Source organism: Canis lupus, chromosome 5, assembly GCF_011100685.1.
Source record: "Canis lupus familiaris isolate Mischka breed German Shepherd chromosome 5, alternate assembly UU_Cfam_GSD_1.0, whole genome shotgun sequence".
NCBI lineage: Eukaryota > Metazoa > Chordata > Mammalia > Carnivora > Canidae > Canis > Canis lupus.
The window spans coordinates 21,100,117-21,120,115 of record NC_049226.1 but is presented as its reverse complement, the minus strand read 5'-3'; the positions used below and the strand labels follow the sequence as shown (position 1 = coordinate 21,120,115).

Below are 19,999 nucleotides of genomic sequence, written 5' to 3'. Positions count from 1 at the left end.
CTGTGTATGACTTTGTATTCCCCCCAATTTTAACTACTGAGAAAGCCTACTGTTGACTGGAAGCTTTACCAACCATGTAGATAGTCAACACATATTTTGTATAGTATATGTATCTGATATATATTGTATACCGTAGTTTTAAAGCACACTAGAGAAAATGTCATTAAGAAAATTGTAAGGGAGAGAAAATACATTCACGGTTATTTTATAGTACAATACTGTAAAAAATACATGTGTATGTAAATGGGCATGTATCATTCAAACTTGTTTGTACTTTTGGTATTCGTTTATGATAGTGGGTCAAGCTTATTTCTATAGTACATTAGAACCTTGACATAACATGGCTTGTTTTGCTTAGAATCTAGTCTTGTTGTCGTATGCTGTACAGGATACATTATATATCTAAAATGTATTTGTATGTACTCTAGGCCTAGACAACACTATGACGAGGCTTTTGTAGATGTTAGAGTCATATGAGCTTTAGACTAAATACACATTTCTGTCAGGGAAAACTTGATTTCTGACTTCCCCACGTTTGTGGGGAATAGGCAAGGAGTAGTGACTTCAACATGGAACATTCTAGCATAATTTATTTTGAAATGAAGTTAAGTAAAAACAAAGCCACGTAAGAGAATAAGGAAACAGCGAGAGATTAAAGTGAATAAAAGTCTGTAAGGATATTACATACTGGTTAGCAGTATGAAATTCCATGTCTTTCCATGTTACCGTGGAGTAAGATAACATGGTTCTGTCTTTAACATAAAGTGTTACTACTCTTCATATGGCTGTGTTATGTTGGTTAAGCAGGAAAACTGTGCATTATGATCTTTGGGAGAAAAAAATTATTTTGACTTCATAATAAAATGTAAGCTCTTGATCTTTCAGACTGGTCTTTGCAGTGGTAAATTAACAATATGTAACTTTTTTCAAAAGGTGGCCCCTGTTCCTCCAACTCCCCAACCTGTCACTCCTACACCTTCAGCCCCCCGCCCAGCTACTCCTGCTGGTCCCAAGGGAAGATTGTTTGCAAGCCCACTTGCAAAGAAATTGGCAGCAGAGAAAGGTATTGACCTTACACAAGTAAAAGGTAAGTTTGTCTGGAAATACTTAATTATTAGTGAAAGTATAATGTGCTTGTTCAGCAGAGTTGAGTTTTAAGACTTGGTTATATAATAAGAAACCTGTTAATGTGAGGCTGACTGAATTTAGCAGTACACAACATAAAAAAACATAAACCTGGGGTGAATTGAAATGACTTTAAATAATAAAATTCATATAAAACTGAACTGAAGTTCCCTGAGGGCAAAGGAAAATGTCTTATTCATGTCTTTTTTCTCCCCAAAAAGAAAGTATAGCTTACTGATAAGAGGTTACTTATTTAGAAAAGGGGAAATTACTAATTCTGAAGCCTGTTTGATGGCTACTACTGTGTGCTAGTTCGGAATTGCCACATGACATTTCATAAAGTAAGAATTCACCATTTTAGGGATATGAAAAATACTCTTAAGGGATCTCCCTTACTGTTAAGTAGTAAAGTTTTAATTTTTTTTTTTTTTTGAAGATTCTATTTATTTATTCATGACAGACACAGAGAAAGAGCGAGAGGCAGAAGGAGAAGCAGGCTCCATGCAGGGAGCCCGATGCGGGACTTGATCCTGGAACTCTAGGATCATGCCGGGCTGAAGGCAGGCACAAAACTGCTGAGCCACCCAGGGATCCCCAGTAGTAAAGTTTCAATTCGTATCCAGTTACTGGTTATTTCCCCAGTTGTCCAGCTATGGGTGCTTAGTGCTGGTTATCATCTATCTACTGCCTTTTGTCTTGTGGTTAGAAGGCAAGCCACTCCTGAAAGAATAAAAATAGAATACTGTAAATTTTTTGGACCTCAGAGGGTTCTTTATAAATATTTGAAGTTGCTTTTTTCCATCTTTATGTTATTGCACTGGTGTATTGCCATTTTGTATATATATGTGACTAGAACTAGGGATAGCAATGTAAGTTGGAATAAATTTTAAGGAGATGAGGGACTGAGTTAATAATTATATCCAAAGAATTTATGACGTGAAGGATTATTTGAGATACTTAGCAACACTGGCTGCTGTACCAAAGATAAAATTTGAGAAAGTGATAGAAATTCTAATCTAGGGACGCCAGTCATCTATTTGTTCAAGAAGTATTACAGCCTTGGGATGCTTGGGTGGCTCAGCGGTTAAGCATCTGCCTTTGGCTCAGGGTGTGATTCCAGAGTCCCAGGATCAAGTCCCATATCGAGCTCCCTGCGTGGAGCCTGCTTCTCCTCCCTCTGCCTATGTCTCTGCCTCTCTTTCTGTGTGTCTCTCGTAAATAAATAAATAAAATCTAAAAAAAAGAAGAAAAGAAACTGTAACCTGTTAGGTGATTCATTTACTATTACTTAAGATACCAATATTCATGGAGTCTGTGCGTCCAACACTTGTTCATAAGAGAAGAAAAAAAAATAAGATTTCTCTCTCTCTCTCTCTTTCTCTCTCTCTAATAAATAAATAAAATCTTTTAAAAAGGAGGGGGGTAGCCCCGGTGGCTTAATGGCTTAGCGCTGCCTTCATTCAGCCCAGGGCGTGATCCTGGAGACCCAGGATTGAGTCCCATGTCTGGGGTCCCTGCATGGAGCCTGCTTCTCCCTCTGCCTCTGCCTCTCTCTCTCTTTCTTTCTCTCTCTCTAATAAATAAATAAAATCTTAAAAAAAAAAAAAGATTTCAGTCTCAGATGTTTATATTACCAAAAATAAAGAGTAAAGCAGAAAGGAAGTATAGCATAGTAGTCAGGAGTATGGACTCTGGAGTTGGAATGCTCAGGTTTGAACCCCGGCTCTGTTGTACACTAGCTGTTTGACCTTTTGTGTCTCAGTTTCTTTATTTGTATATAAAAATAAGACCTTATAGGTTGTGAGGATAAATTAAGTTAGCAGTGCCTCTATATATAAAACATATACAGGTGTTAGCTGTGATAAAGAAGATAACTTGTGATTACCTAGGTTGGTCCAAATGCTAAGAGAGAATAAACCCAAGTTGACAACACCATTGAATGACAAAATGAATATATGTGTAGTCTTGACTGCTGTTAGACATGGTGGTTGGGGAAGATCTTTCTGATGAGGTGACATTTGATCCCACCTGAAAGATGAGAAGGAGTCAGATGTAAGCTAACTGTGTGAAGAACTGGGGACAGGGAGACCAGTAAAACAGTGGTCTCTGAAGTGGAAGAGAGCTTGGCATGTTTGAGGAACATTAGGGAGGCCAGTGTTAATGGGGGTGAGGTTGGAAAGAAACATAGGGAGGGATAAGAACAAGGATTTGACAGGTCATGGTTGAATTTGAATTTTATTTAAAGCATAGCAGAAAGCCACTAAAGGATTAAAACAAAGAAGTGACATAAAACGATTCGTATTTTTAAAAGATCATTTTGGCTGTTTTGTGCAGATGGGTTAAATGAACCCCAAAGTCCCTGTTAAAGATGTTGTTAGAGCTGACAGTGGTGACTTAGACAAGCATGGTCAGACTGGAAATGAAAAGAAATGGACAGCTTCAAGATACATTTTTGACAGAATCAACAGAACTTAAAGATGGTACATGGGGACTTGATAACAGTTCTTTCAAAACAAAGGTGTGTTGGAAGCCAGTCTGGGTAGGCTGAAAAGTAGAAAGTGAATAGAGAAATGGAAACAGCTTTGTGGACACCTCATTTTAAAAGCTTTCCTATGGAGGAGTAGGAGCTAAGATGGTGGTATAGTAGGTGGACCCTAAGCTTGTCTCGTCCCTTGAACACAGCTAGATAACTGTCAGATCATTCTGAATACCCAGGAAATCAACCCGAGGACTGATAGAACAAACATCTAGAGGGAGAGAAGAGACAACATCAGGGAAGGTAGGAAGTGAGTAGACATCGTTTTGAGGAGAAACGGGTCATGGATGCTGCAGAAGAGAGGGAGCCCTGGTTGTAAAGAGAGGCAAGAGAATGGAGCACACAGGGATACATACAAGGAGAACTTCCCACTTCCACTTCCCAAAAGCCATTGGCTGGGAAAATGAGAGAGGCTGATTTTCATGAGTTTTTGCAACCAGCAGGGCTCAAGGACTGGAGTTAGAGGTCCACAGGCTTGGCTGGGATAGAGACCTGAGGGCACTGCCCACTGCAGGCAAAGATTGTCTGACGGATAGAGCAGCCAACACACAGCAGCAGGGTGCACACAGCATACTAGAGACACTCCCTGAAGTGCCAGGTCCTGGCCACTGTGTGACCTCCTCTTAAAGCTATTACTCTCTGGAGCAATAGAATTTTCTAACATACACAAAACAGAGACCTAGACAAAATAGCAAGATCGAGGAATTCATCCCAAAAGAAAGAACAAGAAAATGTCATGGCTAAAGATCTGATCAAAACAGATGTACGTAATATGCCTGATGGAGAATTTAAAATAGTCATAAGGATATTCCTGGGCTTGAGAAAAGCATGAACAATATCAGGGAGACCCTTACTGCAGAAGTAAGAGTTTAAAAAAAAAATCAAGCAGAAAGGGAAAATGAAATAACTAAGATTGGAAAATGGCTGGATATGATGACCACTAGGAGAGAAGAAGCAGAGGAACGAGTAAGTGATTTGGAGATAGAATCATGGAAAATAATGAAGCTGAACAAAAGAATGATGGATTGTGAGATTAGACTTAGGGAACTCAGTGACTCCATCAAACGTAATTACATTCATATCATAGGAGTCCCAGAAGAAGAAGAGAGAAAAAGGGACAGAAGATTTGAGGACATAAAAACTGAAAACTTTCCTAGTCTGGTTAACAAAATAGAAATCGAAATCCAGGAGGCATGGAAAATTCCCATCAAAATCAAGAAAAGCAGGCCAACACTAAGACACATTGTAGTTAAATTTGCAAAATATAGTGATTTTTAAAAATCCTAAAAGCAGCAAGACAAAAGAAATCCCTAACTTACAAGGGAAGGACCCATAAGATTAGCTGCAGAAGTTTCCACAGAAACTTAACAGGCCAGAAGAGAGTGGCATGATATATTCACTATGCTGAGTGGGAAAAATCTATAGCCACAAATACTTTATCCAGCAGGGCCATCCTTCAGAATAGAAGGGGAGATAAAGAGTTTCCCAGACAGGGGTGCCAGGATGGCTCAGTTGTTTAAATGTCTGAGTCTTGAACTCCGCTCAGGTCTATATCTCAGGATTGTCAGTTTAAAAGCCCCACCACGTGGGGTCCCACATTGTATGTGAAGCCTACTTAAAACACACACAAGCTTCCCAGGCAAACAACTAAAGGAATTTGTGACCACTAAACCAGGGCTGCAAGAAATATTGAAGGGGATTCTTCGAGTAGGAAGGAAAGGCCAAAAGTGACAAAGACAAGAGAGAAACAGAGAAAAATCTCCAGAAACAACAAAACAAGTAATAAAATGGCACTAGACATGTATCAATAATTACTCTTAGGTAAATGAACTAAATGCTGCAAGCAAAAGACACAGAGTGTCAGAATGGATAGAAACAAGACCCATCTATATGCTGCCTATGAGAGACTTTAGACTAAATAAAAGGCATCTACAGATCGAAAGCGAAGGGATGGTGACCTATATGGCTCAATCAGTGGAGCATGTGACCCTTGATCTCAAGGTTGTGGGTTTGAGCTCCACATTGGTTTTGTAGGTTACTTAAAAAGTAAAAATAAAAATCTTTGAAAATGAAAGTGAGAGGGACAGCCCGGATGGCTCAGCGGTTTAGTGCTGCCTTCAGCCCAGGGTGTGATCCTGGAGACCCGGCACCGAGTCCCACGTCAGGCTCCCTGCATGGAGCCTGCTTCTCCTTCTGCCTGTGTCTCTGCTTCTCTCTCTCTCTTTGTGTGTGTGTGTGTCTCATGAATAAATAAATTAACTCTTAAAAAAAAAAAAGTGAGGGGATGAGAAACATTTATCATGCAAATAGATGTCAAAAGAAAACCATAGTAACAATGGGTTATATCAGACAAACAAGATTTTATATCAGATACTGTAACAAGATAAAGAAGGGCACTATATCATAATAAAGGGGACCATTCAATAAGTAGATCTAATTGTAAATATTTATGCTCTCATCTTTGGAGCACCCAAATATATATAAAACAATAACAAACATAAAGGAACTCATTGATAATAATACAATAATAGTAGGGGACTTTAACACCCTGCTTACATCAATGGAGAAATCATCTAAACAATATCAACAGGGATCCCTGGGTGGCGCAGCGGTTTGGCGCCTGCCTTCGGCCCAGGGCGCGATCCTGGAGACCCAGGATCGGGTCCCACGTCGGGCCCCCGGTGCATGGAGCCTGCTTCTCCCTCTGTCTGTGTCTCTGCCCCTCTCTCTCTCTCTCTGTGGCTATCATAAATAAATAAAAATTAAAAAAAATAAAAAAATAAAAAAAAATAAACAATATCAACAAGGAAACCATGGCTTTGAATGACACAGTGGACCAGATGGACTTAAAATATATTCAGAACATTTTATCCTAAAGCAGCAGGATATATGTTTTTTTCAAATGCACACGGGATATTCTCCAGAATAGATCACATACTAGGTCACAAATCAGGCCTTAATAAGTACGAAAAGATTCAGATCATAAAAAAAAAAAAAAAAGATTCAGATCATAACCATGCATACTTTCTGACCACAACACAGTGAAACTTGAAGTCCATCAACCACAGGAACATATTTGGAAATGCTACAAATATATGAAGAAACAACATGCTACTAAAGAATGAATGGGCCAATCAGGAAATTAAAGAAGAAATTTTAAAAAACACGTAAACAAATGAAAATGAAGGCATGCCTGGGTGGCTCAGGTCGTGATCCTGGAGTCCCAGGATTGAGTCCCACATCGGGCTCCCTGCATGGAGCCTGCTTCTTCCCCTGCCTATGTCTCTGCATCTCTCTCTCTCTCTCTCTCTCTCTCATAAATAAGATCTTTTAAAAAAAATGAAAATGTCCAAAACCTTTGGGTTTGTAGCAAAAATAGCCCCAAGAAGGAAGTACATAGCAATACAGGCCTACCTCAAGAAGCAAGAAAAATCTCAAGCAACTTAACCTTACACTGAAAGGATCTAGAAAAAGAACAAATGATGCCTAAAGCCAGCAGAAGAAGGGAAATAATAAAGATTATAGCAGAAATATCAATATAAAAATTTTTTTAAAACTGTAGGACAGATCAATGAAATCAGAAGCTGTTTTTTTGAAAAAAATAATAACATTGATAAACCCTTACAGAGACTTATAAAAAAGAAAAGGGACCCAAATAAATCACAAATGAGAGAGAAGAAATAACCAGCACCACAGAAATAGAAAGGATTATAAGAGAATATTCTGAATAATTATGGCAACAAATTGGACAATCTGAAGAAATGGATAAATTCCTAGAAACCTATAAACTACCAACACTGAAACAGGAAGAAATGGAAAACTTGAACAGATCAATAACCAGCAAAGAAATGGAATCCGTAATCAAAAACTTCCTCAACAAACAAAGATCCAGAGCCAGACGGCTTCACAGGGGAGTTCTACCAAACATTTCAAGAAGAGTTAATACCTGTTACTCTCAAAACTATTCTTTTGAAAAATAGAAATGGAAGGAAAACTTCAAAACTTATTCTGTGAGGGCAGCAGTACCCAGATACCAAAATCAAAGACTCCACTAAAAAAGGAGAGCTACAGGCCAATCTCTGATGAACATGGATATGAAAATTCTCAACAAAATACTAGCAAATCGAATCCCAACAGTCAGTAAAAGAATCCTTCACCACAATCAAATGGGATTTATTTCTGGGCTACAAGGGTGGTTCAGTACTTATAAGTCAACCAACACGATACACCACATTCATGAAAGAGAACTATATGGTCCTTTCGATAGATGGAGAAAAAGCATTTGGCAAAAGTACAAAAATCCATTCATGATAAAACCCCTCAAAGACATGGGGATAGAGGAAACACCTCAACATCATAAAGTCCGTCTATGAAAAATCCACAGCTAATGTCATCCTCAGTGGGGAACAACTGAGAGCTTTTTCTCTGTGGTCAGGAACAAGACAGAATGTCCAGTCTTCCACTGAAGTCCTAGCCTCAGCAGTCAGACAACAAAAAGAAATTGGCAAGGAAGAAGTAAAACTGCCGCTATTTGCAGATGATGTGATCTTGTATATATAAAACTCAAGGGACTCCTGGGTGGCTCAGCAGTTGAGCGTCTGCCTTCGGCTCAGGGCATGATGCTAGGGTCCTGGGATCAAGTCCCGCATCACGCTCCCCGCAGGGAGCCTGCTTCTCCCTCTGCCTATGTCTCTGCCTCTCTCTGTGTATCTCTCGTGAATAAATAAATAAAATCTTAAAAAAACAAAAAACTCAAAAGACTCCACTAAAATATTGCCAGAACTGAAACACGATTTCAGTAAAGTCCCAGCATACAATATCAACATACAGAAATCTGTTAAATTTCTATACACCAATAATGATGCAACAGAAAGAGACATCAAGGAATTAGCCCCATTTACAATTGCACCCAAATCCAGCAGATATGTAGGAATAAACCTAGCTATAGAAGTAAAAGAGCTGAGGAAAGCACTGTATGTGCCAGTACCCAGTTTGTTGTAAAGGATACCACATGGGAACAGTCAATGGAAGAGATGCATACATAGGGCAAGGAGTGGGGTTGTTGGGGAAATGTGTGCAGAGCATCCATGCCCTCTCTGGGAGTACAACCCTCTCAGCACATTGATGTGTGTTCCCCAACCCAAAAGCTCCAAACTTAAAGAGTTTATATTTTTATGGAGGTTTTTTTGTAAGAAGCATGGTTATTTAAATCCTTGGCTATGAGTTGTTGAATTCATTCTCCAGTACCCCTGCCCTCCTTGGAGGGACAGATGACTTAGCAAATATGACCAAAATGTAATCATTTGGGGAGAATGTTTGAAAGCTTAAACCCAAATGTTCAGTTTGATTTGTCTCACAGCTACTCATGTTTCATATTTAAGGCAAAACACTTTCACATCACTGTCTCATTTTATTCTCACAGTCTTCCTTTGAGCGGGGCCTGGTATAATCTCTATCCGGGTATCCATGGGTGACTTAGCAGTTTGGTGCCTGCCTTCAGCCCAGGGCGTGATCCTGGAGTCCCGGGATCGAGTCCCTCATCAGGTTCCCTGCGTGGAGCCTGCTTCTCCCTCTGCCTGTGTCTCATGAATGGATGAATAAAATCGTTAAAAAAAAAAAAAAAAAAAATCCTACAGATGAAACAAGACCAGCAAAGATTAAGTAACTCTAGTCTTCTGAATTATATTTGACCACAACCCTACATTTTTTTACTCCTAGTCTGGTGTTCTTCCCTTTAAACCATATTGCTTTGTGATGGCCTATTGTGCCTTCTTCGGGAGACAGGCAAAAAAGTAAAAGATTTTGAGTGAATTCCTGTGGGTGGCTAAAGCCCAGCCTAAGGCAGGGGATACCGCAGGTTCCCTCCTCTTGGGGGGCTGTGGTATCCAGATCCACCTTGATGATAAGGGGAGGTTATGGTTTCTGTTGCTTATAAAGGGAGAGGTATTTAATAGGGATACTACTACCTCTGTTTTAGAGCTCCAAGTGAGGATAAACACAGTCCTAGCCAACTCAGTTTTTATAATGAAGGAAAAGAGTTGGGAAGAACTGCATACAACGAGACTCCTTTTAAAAGTCTGCCTTGGGGAAAGATGAATCAATATGACCCATTTTTTTTCTAGAAGTGGGCCAGTTTAAAAGGTATTTTAATAACTAAGTTTTAAATCTTAGAATTAAGATTCAGAATTATCTATTTGAATCTAAAGGTAAACCTGATTGGCTGTGCATGGGAGGAGGGAAGAATTGAGTGAAAATGAAAGTAAGCCTGTAGTGTGAGGATTTGAAGATCTTACCTTGTGTGTGACATTGTACACACTTCATTCCCAGTGTGTGACAGGCCAGTTTAGAACCTTGGCCACTACGAGAAAGCTCAGAACGATGGAGACCACACAAGGAAGGAGTGATTCTGAAGATGAGATCATTACAGTTGAGAGTTATTTGGGCTATTTTGGGGTGAAAAAATTAACTTGCCTAATATGTCTGAAACGATTGTCATATCTGTTGACTTTGTACAAAGGGAATTCTTTATGATCCGATGAATCTAGAACCCAGATGAGATCCATTTCAGGGTTCAGAAAGGAGTTTTCAGAGCTGACTAGGAGAGGCGAAAGCTAGACTTGTTTGGGAGGCATAAATTGTACTCAGCTTATCCATATCCCAGTATTTCCCAATTTAAAAGCACGTAAAACTCTTAAATACTTAACAGAGTGTTTGCTGTAGTTAAAAGAACCACTATAGATCAAATGAGAGCACTCTGTGTGAATGATAATTAATAATTGGTAAAAGCTGCCAAAAACATTAAGGTATAGGAGTAAGGCAGTGAACCCCTTCAGAGGGTCTTTGGTAGAGAACCCTTAGTAATTTGCACTTCCCAGATCACGGGGTCAGTCTCCTGGAGGAACAAACAGGTCTGCTCTCACATACGTGATATTTATGCATCTCTTCCAGGGACGGGACCAGAAGGCAGAATCATCAAGAAGGATGTCGACTCTTTTGTGCCTACTAAAGCTGCTCCTGTGAGTTACATTTAGCATTTTTGTTTTGTTTAGTTCTTGGCAGTTTGTCCCTGCAAAATATTCTGTGCAACCTACTAAACCCTTTCATACATTACTTATGAATGGAATAGCTTAACCAGAATTGTGGGGGGGGTTTTTTGTCTAATTTCACTGGCTAGCAGTAGATATGAATGTGCTGTCATTCAGCGCATAAAAGGAAAGATGATATGCTACACTGACATGCATTCCAGTTTCCTTTTTCAATGGTGGTACTAAATTTTTCTTAACAAATCCTCTCTTATTCAGATCCTATTTTTATTTATTTATTTTTTCAGGTCCTATTTTTAAGTGCATGCTTATTAGTTGGTTGACTAGAGTTTGAGTTTTATGTACTTAATTATTCCACACAGGAATTAAATCCATATAGCCAACCAACTGTCATGCAGTTGGTTAAAGTGTTAAGATAATTAGCTAAAAGTAAGTAAAATGATTTAATTTTTTGGATGATTGCTTTAAAATGCACGGTTTATCATTGTTTTTTCTCAACACTGTTCAGAAAAGTGAATTACTTTTTATGCTTATTTCTAATCCTTTAAGAATGCATTGATTGCTTTTCTTGAAGGTAATTTTGCAAATACAAAATTATTTTAACTAATCATTTCTCTGAACAAAGAAAATGATACTTAAGTATAAAAATTAAAAACAGAATTCTTATATAAGCACAGTACAAATCTGAGTCTCTTTTGCTCCCTTGAGTTAGAAATAGCTATTTTCTATAAGCCTTTTAATTTTTTACTTTGCCATCTGTTAAGAGTCACTAGCTTCTGCCTGTTGCATATGCTGAGATTGAGCCACAGGTACTAAGAGCTTCTGTACCTCCTCATAGGCTCCAGCAGCTGCTGTGCCTGCTGCGGTTCCAGGAGTGGCACCCGTTCCTTCAGGGGTCTTCACGGACGTTCCAATCAGCAACATTCGTCGGGTAGGAATATTATCCTAAATATTTAGCTGCAGCCAAAGCTGTAGGGGGCATTTTTGCTCTGATTGTTCAGTTGCATCCACAGTTTGAAACACTACCAGAGACTTTTTATTTGGGATATTTGGATGATTGGTTGTAGATGTTTGGCTTGGCCAAATAAATACTTGGGATAAACAAACATTGCTCTGATAGATACTACTAGACGGAGTCCAGGTTTTGGTGCATATTCCAATTCCATATTCTAGTTCTGGTAATGTTTGAGGTAGCCATTACCAGGGAACAGGGTAAAGAGGCAAACAGAGCCCTGCATTAGGTAAAATCTCACCTCAGCTTAAGATAAGTGATGTTTTAATCTCTTTGATTTCAGGTTATTGCACAGAGATTAATGCAGTCTAAGCAAACCATACCTCATTATTACCTTTCCATTGATGTAAATATGGGAGAAGTTTTGTTGGTACGGAAAGAACTTAATAAGGTAAGAGGTTTGGAAATTCCAACTCTGAAATTCTAAAATTCTTGTTTTTCCCCACTAAACATTTACATTTTTACCTATATTTTTTGTGACAGTATGTTGATGATGGAAAATGGTGTCCTCTTACTAAATTTATTTATTTATTTTAAAGAGTGGGAGACTGGTGGGTGGGGAGGGGCCAAGGGAAAGGGAGAGAGAATCTCAAGCAGGCTCCACACCCAGAGCGGAGCCTGACTCAGAGCTGGATCTTACAACTCTGAGATCATGACCTGAGCCAAAATCAAGAGCCAGACTCTTGACTGAGCCACCCAGGCATCCCAGTTGTCTTCTTAATTTTAACTTGCTGAGAGAATATCTTGGAGAATTTTTGTTTTCTAACCCTTGATTAAAATTTCTCATTTAAAGTTGATTTTGCGGGATCCCTGGGTGGCGCAGCGGTTTGGCGCCTGCCTTTGGCCCAGGGCGCGATCCTGGAGACCCGGGATCGAATCCCACGTCAGGCTCCCGGTGCATGGAGCCTGCTTCTCCCTCTGCCTATGTCTCTGCCTCTCTCTCTCTCTCTCTCTATGTGACTATCATAAATAAATAAAATTAAAAAAAATTTAAAAAAAAGATTAAAAAAAAAAAATAAAGTTGATTTTGCCACGGATCCATTTTAGCCTAGCACAATCACTATGATTCTATGAGGCTAGATAAGAAACAGTATGTTTACTCTGTTTACAGTTAAGTACCAACTACCTACTTATGCTTAGCATGAGGCACTTTTAGGAATACAGCATAAGTCATAGTCCTCCATGAGCTTAAGTTTTTAATCTAATGGAGATAATGCATGTGAAAAACAGAAGAGGCAATTTTTATTAAAGTAAAAATACCCGTTGGTAGGTCAATTTCTTTATGGTAATGCCCCTTGACTGCTAAATTACACTGTATAGGTTAAGTGTTCTAGGAATTCAGAGAAGGAGGACACCAATAAAAGTAGTTGGGGAATTCACAGTGGTGTGGGAAAAACTTGATTAAGCTATGGAGAACAGGAAGGGTTTGCATTGGCAAAGAAGTTGAAGATAGTTCATTATACTGATGGAATATCATAAAGGCAAAATGCTTTTTAAAAAGGACGTAAGTGGGCAGCCCCAGTGGCTCAGCGGTTTAGCGCCTGCCTTCAGCCCAGGGCACGATCCTGGAGTTCCAGGATCGAGTCCCACATTGGGCTCCCTGCATGGAGCCTGCTTCTCCCTCTGCCTGTGTCTCTCATGAATAAATAAATAAAATCTTTAAAAAAAAAAAAAAATTGCATAGGAGGGACACCTGGGTGGCTCAGTGGTTGTCTGCCTTTGGCTCAGGGCGTGGTCCTGGGTTCCCAAAACAAGTCCCGAATCGGGCTTCCTGCAGGGAGCCTGTTTCTCCCTCTGCCTGTGTTTCTACCTCTCTCTCTCTCTCTCTGTGTGTCTCATGAATTTAAAAAAAAAAAAAAAAAAAAAAAAAATCTTAAAAAAAAAAAGAATTGAGTAGGAGGAGATATGAAAACTGTTTTCAAAGAAGTGAAAAGTAAAAGCCAGTGGCACTCAGCATTATACAGGTTATCTATAACCTCTCTGACCTCCTGCTTTTCCACTCCACTCCTTGCTCATTCTGCTCGAAAAAAATTGTCTTCCTGTTCCTCGACACTCTGCCTGTATACTCCTACTTTAGTCCCTTTGCACGTACTGTTCCCTCTGCATGGAATATTCTTCCCCTAGCATCCACCTGGTTTCTTCCTTTACCACCTTAAGGATTTGACTCAGTATCACCTTCTCTCATCTTCCCTGGTTACCTTATTCTAAAATTAAGGGAAGAGGAATGGGGTGAGTAATCAGTTTTCCCATTAGTTCTTTTCCTCTGTTTTTTTCTCTTTAACATTATCTTACATATTATATATTTCATTTATTTATTATCTGTCTACTCCTTTAGAATGTAAGATCCCTAAGAGTAGAATTTTTACCCATTTTTTTCCACTGCTTTATATCCAGGGATTTTTAGAACAGAGTACTCAAATATTAGATGCATGAATGAATAAAGCAAGAAGCATTAACAGGTAGTAACTGGCTATATGGCTTAAAGATGATTGCATGCTTTTACTAGCAAAATGGTAAAGCTATTTTATAATCTATTTGAAAATTAGACATGAAAAGTATGCATCCAGTGTATTATTTTATTCTTTTTAACAGTTTTATTTAGGTACATTTCACATATACCATTCAGCCACTTAAAGTTTACAATTCAGTGGCTTTTAGTATATCCTGAGTTCTATGACCATCACAATGGATTCTGGAACATTTTCATCACCCCAAAATGAAATCATTCTCCCATTACCTTAGCCCCCACTCCAATCCTCCCATCTTCCCCAACCCTAGATAATCACTACCTACTTTTTGTCTTAGATCTGCTTGTTTTGGGTATTTCCTGTAGGAATAGGGATTTCATTGAATCTGTAAATAATTTGGGGAGTATTGTCTTCTTAGTACTGTTCCTACTCCATGACCATGGAGTGTCTTTCCATTTATTTAGGTCTTCTTTCACTTCTTTCAATAATTTGTACAGTTTTTCAAGTATAAGTTTTTGTACTTCTTTTGTTAAATTTATTCCTAGATATTTTATTCTTTTTAATACTATTATAAATTTCATTTTCAGAGTGTTTATTGCTATTATAGAGCAATACTGTTGATTTTTGTGTATTGCTCTTGTATCCTAAAACCTTGTTTTTTATTTAGTGTTAAGATTTTCTTTTTTTTTTTTTCTTTAAGATTTTCTATATGCAAAATCATTCGTCTCCAAATAGAGATAATTTTGCTTTTTCCTTTCCAATTTGGATGTCATTTATTTCCTTTTCTCACCCAACTTCTTCAGCTAGCACATCTAGTAAAATGTTGACTGGAAGTTGTCTTGTTCTTGATCGTAAGAGGAAGTAAGTCTTTCACTAAAGTACAATGATGATGGTTGTGGGACTTTTGTAGATCTGTTTTATCATGAGATGTGGGAAGTTCCTTTCAATTCCTAGTTTGTTTGTTTTTTTTTTTTTTTTTCAATTCCTAGTTTTTATGAAGTGGTAGTTGAATTTGCTCAAAAGCTTTTTCTGTGTCTATTGAGATGGTCATGTGATTTTTGTCCTATATTCTGACATTATTACATTAATTGATCTTCAGATGTTAACCAACCTTGCATTTCTGGGACAAATTCCATTTGGCTGTGGTGAATAATCCTTTTCATATATTGCTGGATTTGGTTTGCTAGAATTTTTTTGAGGGTTTTTGGATCTGTATTCCTAGGTATTTGAGTTTTATTTTTTCTGGGTTTTGTTTTTTGTGTGTGTGTTTTTTTTTTTTTTTTTACTGTGATATCTTGGTCTGGTTTTGGTATTGGGTTAATACTGGTGTGTCAGAATGAGTGGAGAAGTGCTCCTTCTTTTGTGTTTTGGAAGATTTTGTGAAGAATTGATATTCTTCAGATGTTTAGCAGAATTCACCATTTGGGGAAGTCATCTGGGTCTAAGTTGTTCTGTGTGGGTATTTTTAAAATTATTCAGTCTCTATTACTAGTTACAGATCAATTCAGAGGTTTTATTCCTTTTTGATTCAGTTTTGGCAGCTTGTATCTTTCTAGGAATTTTCCATTTCATCTAAATTATCTAATTTGTGGGATAATTGTTATAGCATTACCTTACAATTTATTTGGTAGGTTATGTAGTAACGTCCCACATCATTTCTGATTAGAAATATGAGTCTTCTTTTTTCTTTGTCAGTCTAGCTGAACATTTATCATTTTGTTGATCTTTTCACGGAACCAACTTTTGGTTTTGTTCAGATAAGTGAAAATGAAGGCATAACATACCATAACTTAAGGGATACTGCTAAAGCAGGACTTAGTAGGAGGCTTATAGCTACAGACCTACATTAAAGACCTACAAAAAGGCCTACATTAAAAAGATGAAAAAACCAACTTTTAATTTCATTTCATCCTTTATACCTCAGGACATTTGTATTCTCCCCCCCCCCCCCCCCCAAGTCCCTGCCAGAGGTTATGTTTCAGTGTTTGGGAAGAGAGTTTAAGAAACTACGATGGTTTCTTGTCTTTGCAGATGTTAGAAGGGAGAAGCAAAATTTCTGTCAATGACTTCATCATAAAAGCTTCAGCTTTGGCATGTTTAAAAGTTCCTGAAGCAAATTCCTCTTGGCTGGACACAGTTATAAGACAGTAAGTAAGATACTGCTGGTCAAGGTATATGTATCCACCAGCAGATTTCTTGTGCTATCTCACATGTAACTAGGAATATAGGGGATAAGGAGAAATGGAATACAGGGAGGGAGATGACTTCCATAGGCAAAACAGTTTGAAAACAATGTAAAACTATTTATAAGATAAGGCTAAATTTAGTTAGTGAAGACTACAAATTCTACGAGTTTAGAGAGGCAGATAAGTTTACAGATGTGAATAATTAAGTTGATAACTGTTATAAAGCAGGGTTGAAATGATTTTTGCTCACCAATTAGTTCTGCTGAATTCTAATGGGAGCAAATTGAAAACAAAACCAAGAAGCATATTTGTTAATATTATGGTGGCATTGTGAGTGGCATGGTGCTCAGTGTCTTCCCATGTCTCATTTTAATCCTTAGGACCACCTTATGAACTAGGGCTTTCACTTCTATTTTACAGGTGAAGAAACTGAGGGTTCAATGAGTTAAATAACTTTGCTTGAATTAATATGTTATAGTAAGTAGCAAAACTGTGATTGGAATCAAGATTCTGACTTCTGCACCTAGGTTTCTTCTACTATGTAGATTTTTTTATATTATATAAAATAATAGTATATACATTAGAATATTGCTTTGTGGCTTACAGTGACCTATTTAACTTTTATTTATTTTTTTTTTTTAATTTTTATTTATTTATGATAGTCACACACACAGAGAGAGAGAGAGAGAGAGAGAGAGGCAGGGACATAGGCAGAGGGAGAAGCAGGCTCCATGCACCGGGAGCCCGACGTGGGATTCGATCCCGGGTCTCCAGAATCGCGCCCTGGGCCAAAGGCAGGCGCCAAACCGCTGCGCCACCCAGGGATCCCCTATTTAACTTTTAATCTGTGGTCTACTCTCAAGAGGCAAATACGACTTTTTTTTTTTTTTTTTTTTTAAGATTTTATTTTTAGAGAGACAGCATGAGCAGGGGCAGAGCATGAGAGGGAGAGGAAGAGAATCCTAAGCAGGCTCCATGCTCAGCAGGGATCCTGACATGGGGCTTGATCTCTCAACCCTGAGATCATGACCTGAGCGGAAATGAAGAGTCAGATGCCTAATCGACTGAGCCACCCAGGCACCTCTATCTTCATATTATTAAATAACATTTTCCTGTTTCCTTTTATGGATTTTTCATTTTATCAGCTGATTTGATATCAGTGAAGATTAAAATTTAGCTTTTTTGTACCCTACACACACACACACACACACACACACACACACACACTGTTATCCTGCCAAATCGATTATAGCACAAATTCTGGATAAATCAGTATTAATATTTTTATGCCTATGAAAATATTATTTATGATTAAGACATGTATGCTGTGAATACTGACCAAACTGATCTTAATGCTTGTCTAAGAAGGGGCTATGCACTCCTTCATCATCAGTTCTTTCTAAAAGTTTCCAAGAGAACACTAAACCATTTTCCAAGCCTGTCAAACGTAACAGGTAACCTACTTTGCTTGGTCATCCATCTCTTAGAGAACATCTGAGGGTCTAACTATTCCTTATGGACTATATTATTTCCTGGGGCCTCTATTATAAAAGATTTTATTTATTTATTCATGAGAGACACACAGAGAGAGGATACGGGACTCGACTCCAGGACCCTGGGAGGCACCCCCTAGGGCCTCTATTATAAATGACCACTAAATGGGTGGCTTAAAACAAAAATTTATTCTCTCCTACTTCTGAAGGCCTGAAGTCTAAAAGCAAGGTGTTAGTATGGCTGCAAACCTCCATAGGCTCTAGGGGAGAATCTTTCTTGCTTTTTCCAGTTTGGGTAGCTCTAGCATTCCTTGGATTGTGGCAACATAACTCTAATCTCACATGGCCTTCTTCTCTGTCTCTTACAAGGACACTTGGCATTGGATTTAGGGACCACCCAGATAATTCAGGATGATTTCATCTCAAGATCCTAATTAACCCACAAAGATCTTTTTACTAAATAAGGTCAGATTGATGGGGCGCCTAGGTGGCTCAGTTGGTTAAGCATCTGCCTTTGGCTCAGGTCATGATCTCAGGGTCTTGGGATGGAACCCCCCATTGGGCTCCCTGCTTAGCGGGGAGTTTGCTTCTCCCTCTCTCTCTGCCCCTCTCCCTCCACTCATGCTCTCTCTCTCTCTCAAATATATATAAAAGTAAGGTCTCATTGATAGATTCTGAGATTAAGACAAAGACACATCTTTTAGTGAGCTGTTATGAACACCTGTGTAACAATTCGGTGTTGACTTAACATTTTTATTTTTCTTTAGTTGAAGTAGAATTGCTGGGTCATAGGGTAAATTAATGTTTAACCTTTTAAGAGCATCTGAAGAAAACACCTCTTTGATGAGCAGATCAAGGTTGCAGGGCAAGTTCTGAATTGTTCATTAATTGCTATCAAATGCCCTTCATTCATTTATATAGGCATTCAACAAATATTTATTGAATTTGTACTGTTTACTATATTCAGTGGTCAACAAGATAAGAAACACCGTGCTTATTAGTCTCTTAGGAGGAAGACTTTTTTTAATACAGGATCATTAGGAAAGCAGTATTTGCTGTGTGATACGTTGGCAAGAGTCCAACCGCGGTAGCTGCCAAGGGGTCACACAGTGCTCTGTTTGAGCAGGTTCTTGTGTTTGCAAGTGACAGTCCCACAAATACCCCTAGTCAGCTTGGCCACACTGAGGGATATGATACCCATAATATTCTAAAACTTGGGCCTAGAAGTAGCTGGAGTTCTTCCTTCATGAGAAGTTTTAATTTTTTCTCACTTGCAGAATACTTCTCCAGGGGTCCTTACACAAACTCCAAGGAGGCTGTTGATACAATTTAAGAATAATTTGGAAACTTGGATGAGGGGGAATAAATAATCCCTTCCATTACCTCTAACTGAAATTTGGCATTTTCTCCTACTGTAAACATAAGGAACAACTCAAAGAGGTATTATTAATAGTACTTGTGCTGGTGACCAATAAAAATCACTTATTTTCATATCAGATTGTAGTTTTTGCAGGTGTCATTTTAAAAGAGTGTTTTTTGCTTATCACTACTTCAAAATTTTTTCAATTATTAGACCTCTTGCCAGATCTTGTTATTGAGTTAATACTACATCACAATTTTGTTTTTTAAATAGTGGTAATTGAATTTCTATATAGTTGTTTTTTGTTTAGTTATTTTGGTAATTATTTTGTGTTAAAAATATCTATTCTGAGAAGGGACTCAGATGCAAAGGTACCCATGGCATAATACAGAGTAGGAAACCTACTTTTAATGTTCTGAGATGCTACTACCCTACATCCTGAGTTCTCCTGTTTCTCCCACAAGAGAGTCCTCTCCCTCCACTCTTCCTCTATCTCAAACTCTGCAGACTCAGCTCCAAACAGTCTACTTCATCTCAGAATCCAGGAATTTCTTTTTGTGTAATCCTTACTGAATGCTGGGCCTTTTCCACCTGCACCCATCTATCAGGCAAGGCAGGTACAAGGCAGTTAAAGCACACATGAAGTCAGCCTACCGACACATTTCTCATTCGTTTTTTAAAAGTCCAAGTTAAGAAGTGGGTATAGCAAAATGTCAAAACCAGGAAAGGTACGCTACTGGCTAAACAGTAGCCCAAACTGAGGTAAATATCAGTAT

At 38.4% G+C, this 19,999-nt stretch overlaps 1 protein-coding gene across 1 annotated transcript in view; it reads left to right on the top strand.

Annotated features, from left to right (window-relative positions):
* DLAT (dihydrolipoamide S-acetyltransferase) overlaps positions 1-19,999 on the top strand; it is a 31,334-nt gene that overhangs the window by 7,633 nt on the left and 3,702 nt on the right. Inside the window, exons 7-11 of the mRNA XM_038536151.1 lie at positions 934-1,087; positions 10,610-10,677; positions 11,543-11,635; positions 12,000-12,107; positions 16,216-16,331. Of these exons, the coding sequence (XP_038392079.1) occupies positions 934-1,087; positions 10,610-10,677; positions 11,543-11,635; positions 12,000-12,107; positions 16,216-16,331 (539 nt within the window). The remainder of the gene's footprint in view (positions 1-933; positions 1,088-10,609; positions 10,678-11,542; positions 11,636-11,999; positions 12,108-16,215; positions 16,332-19,999) is intronic.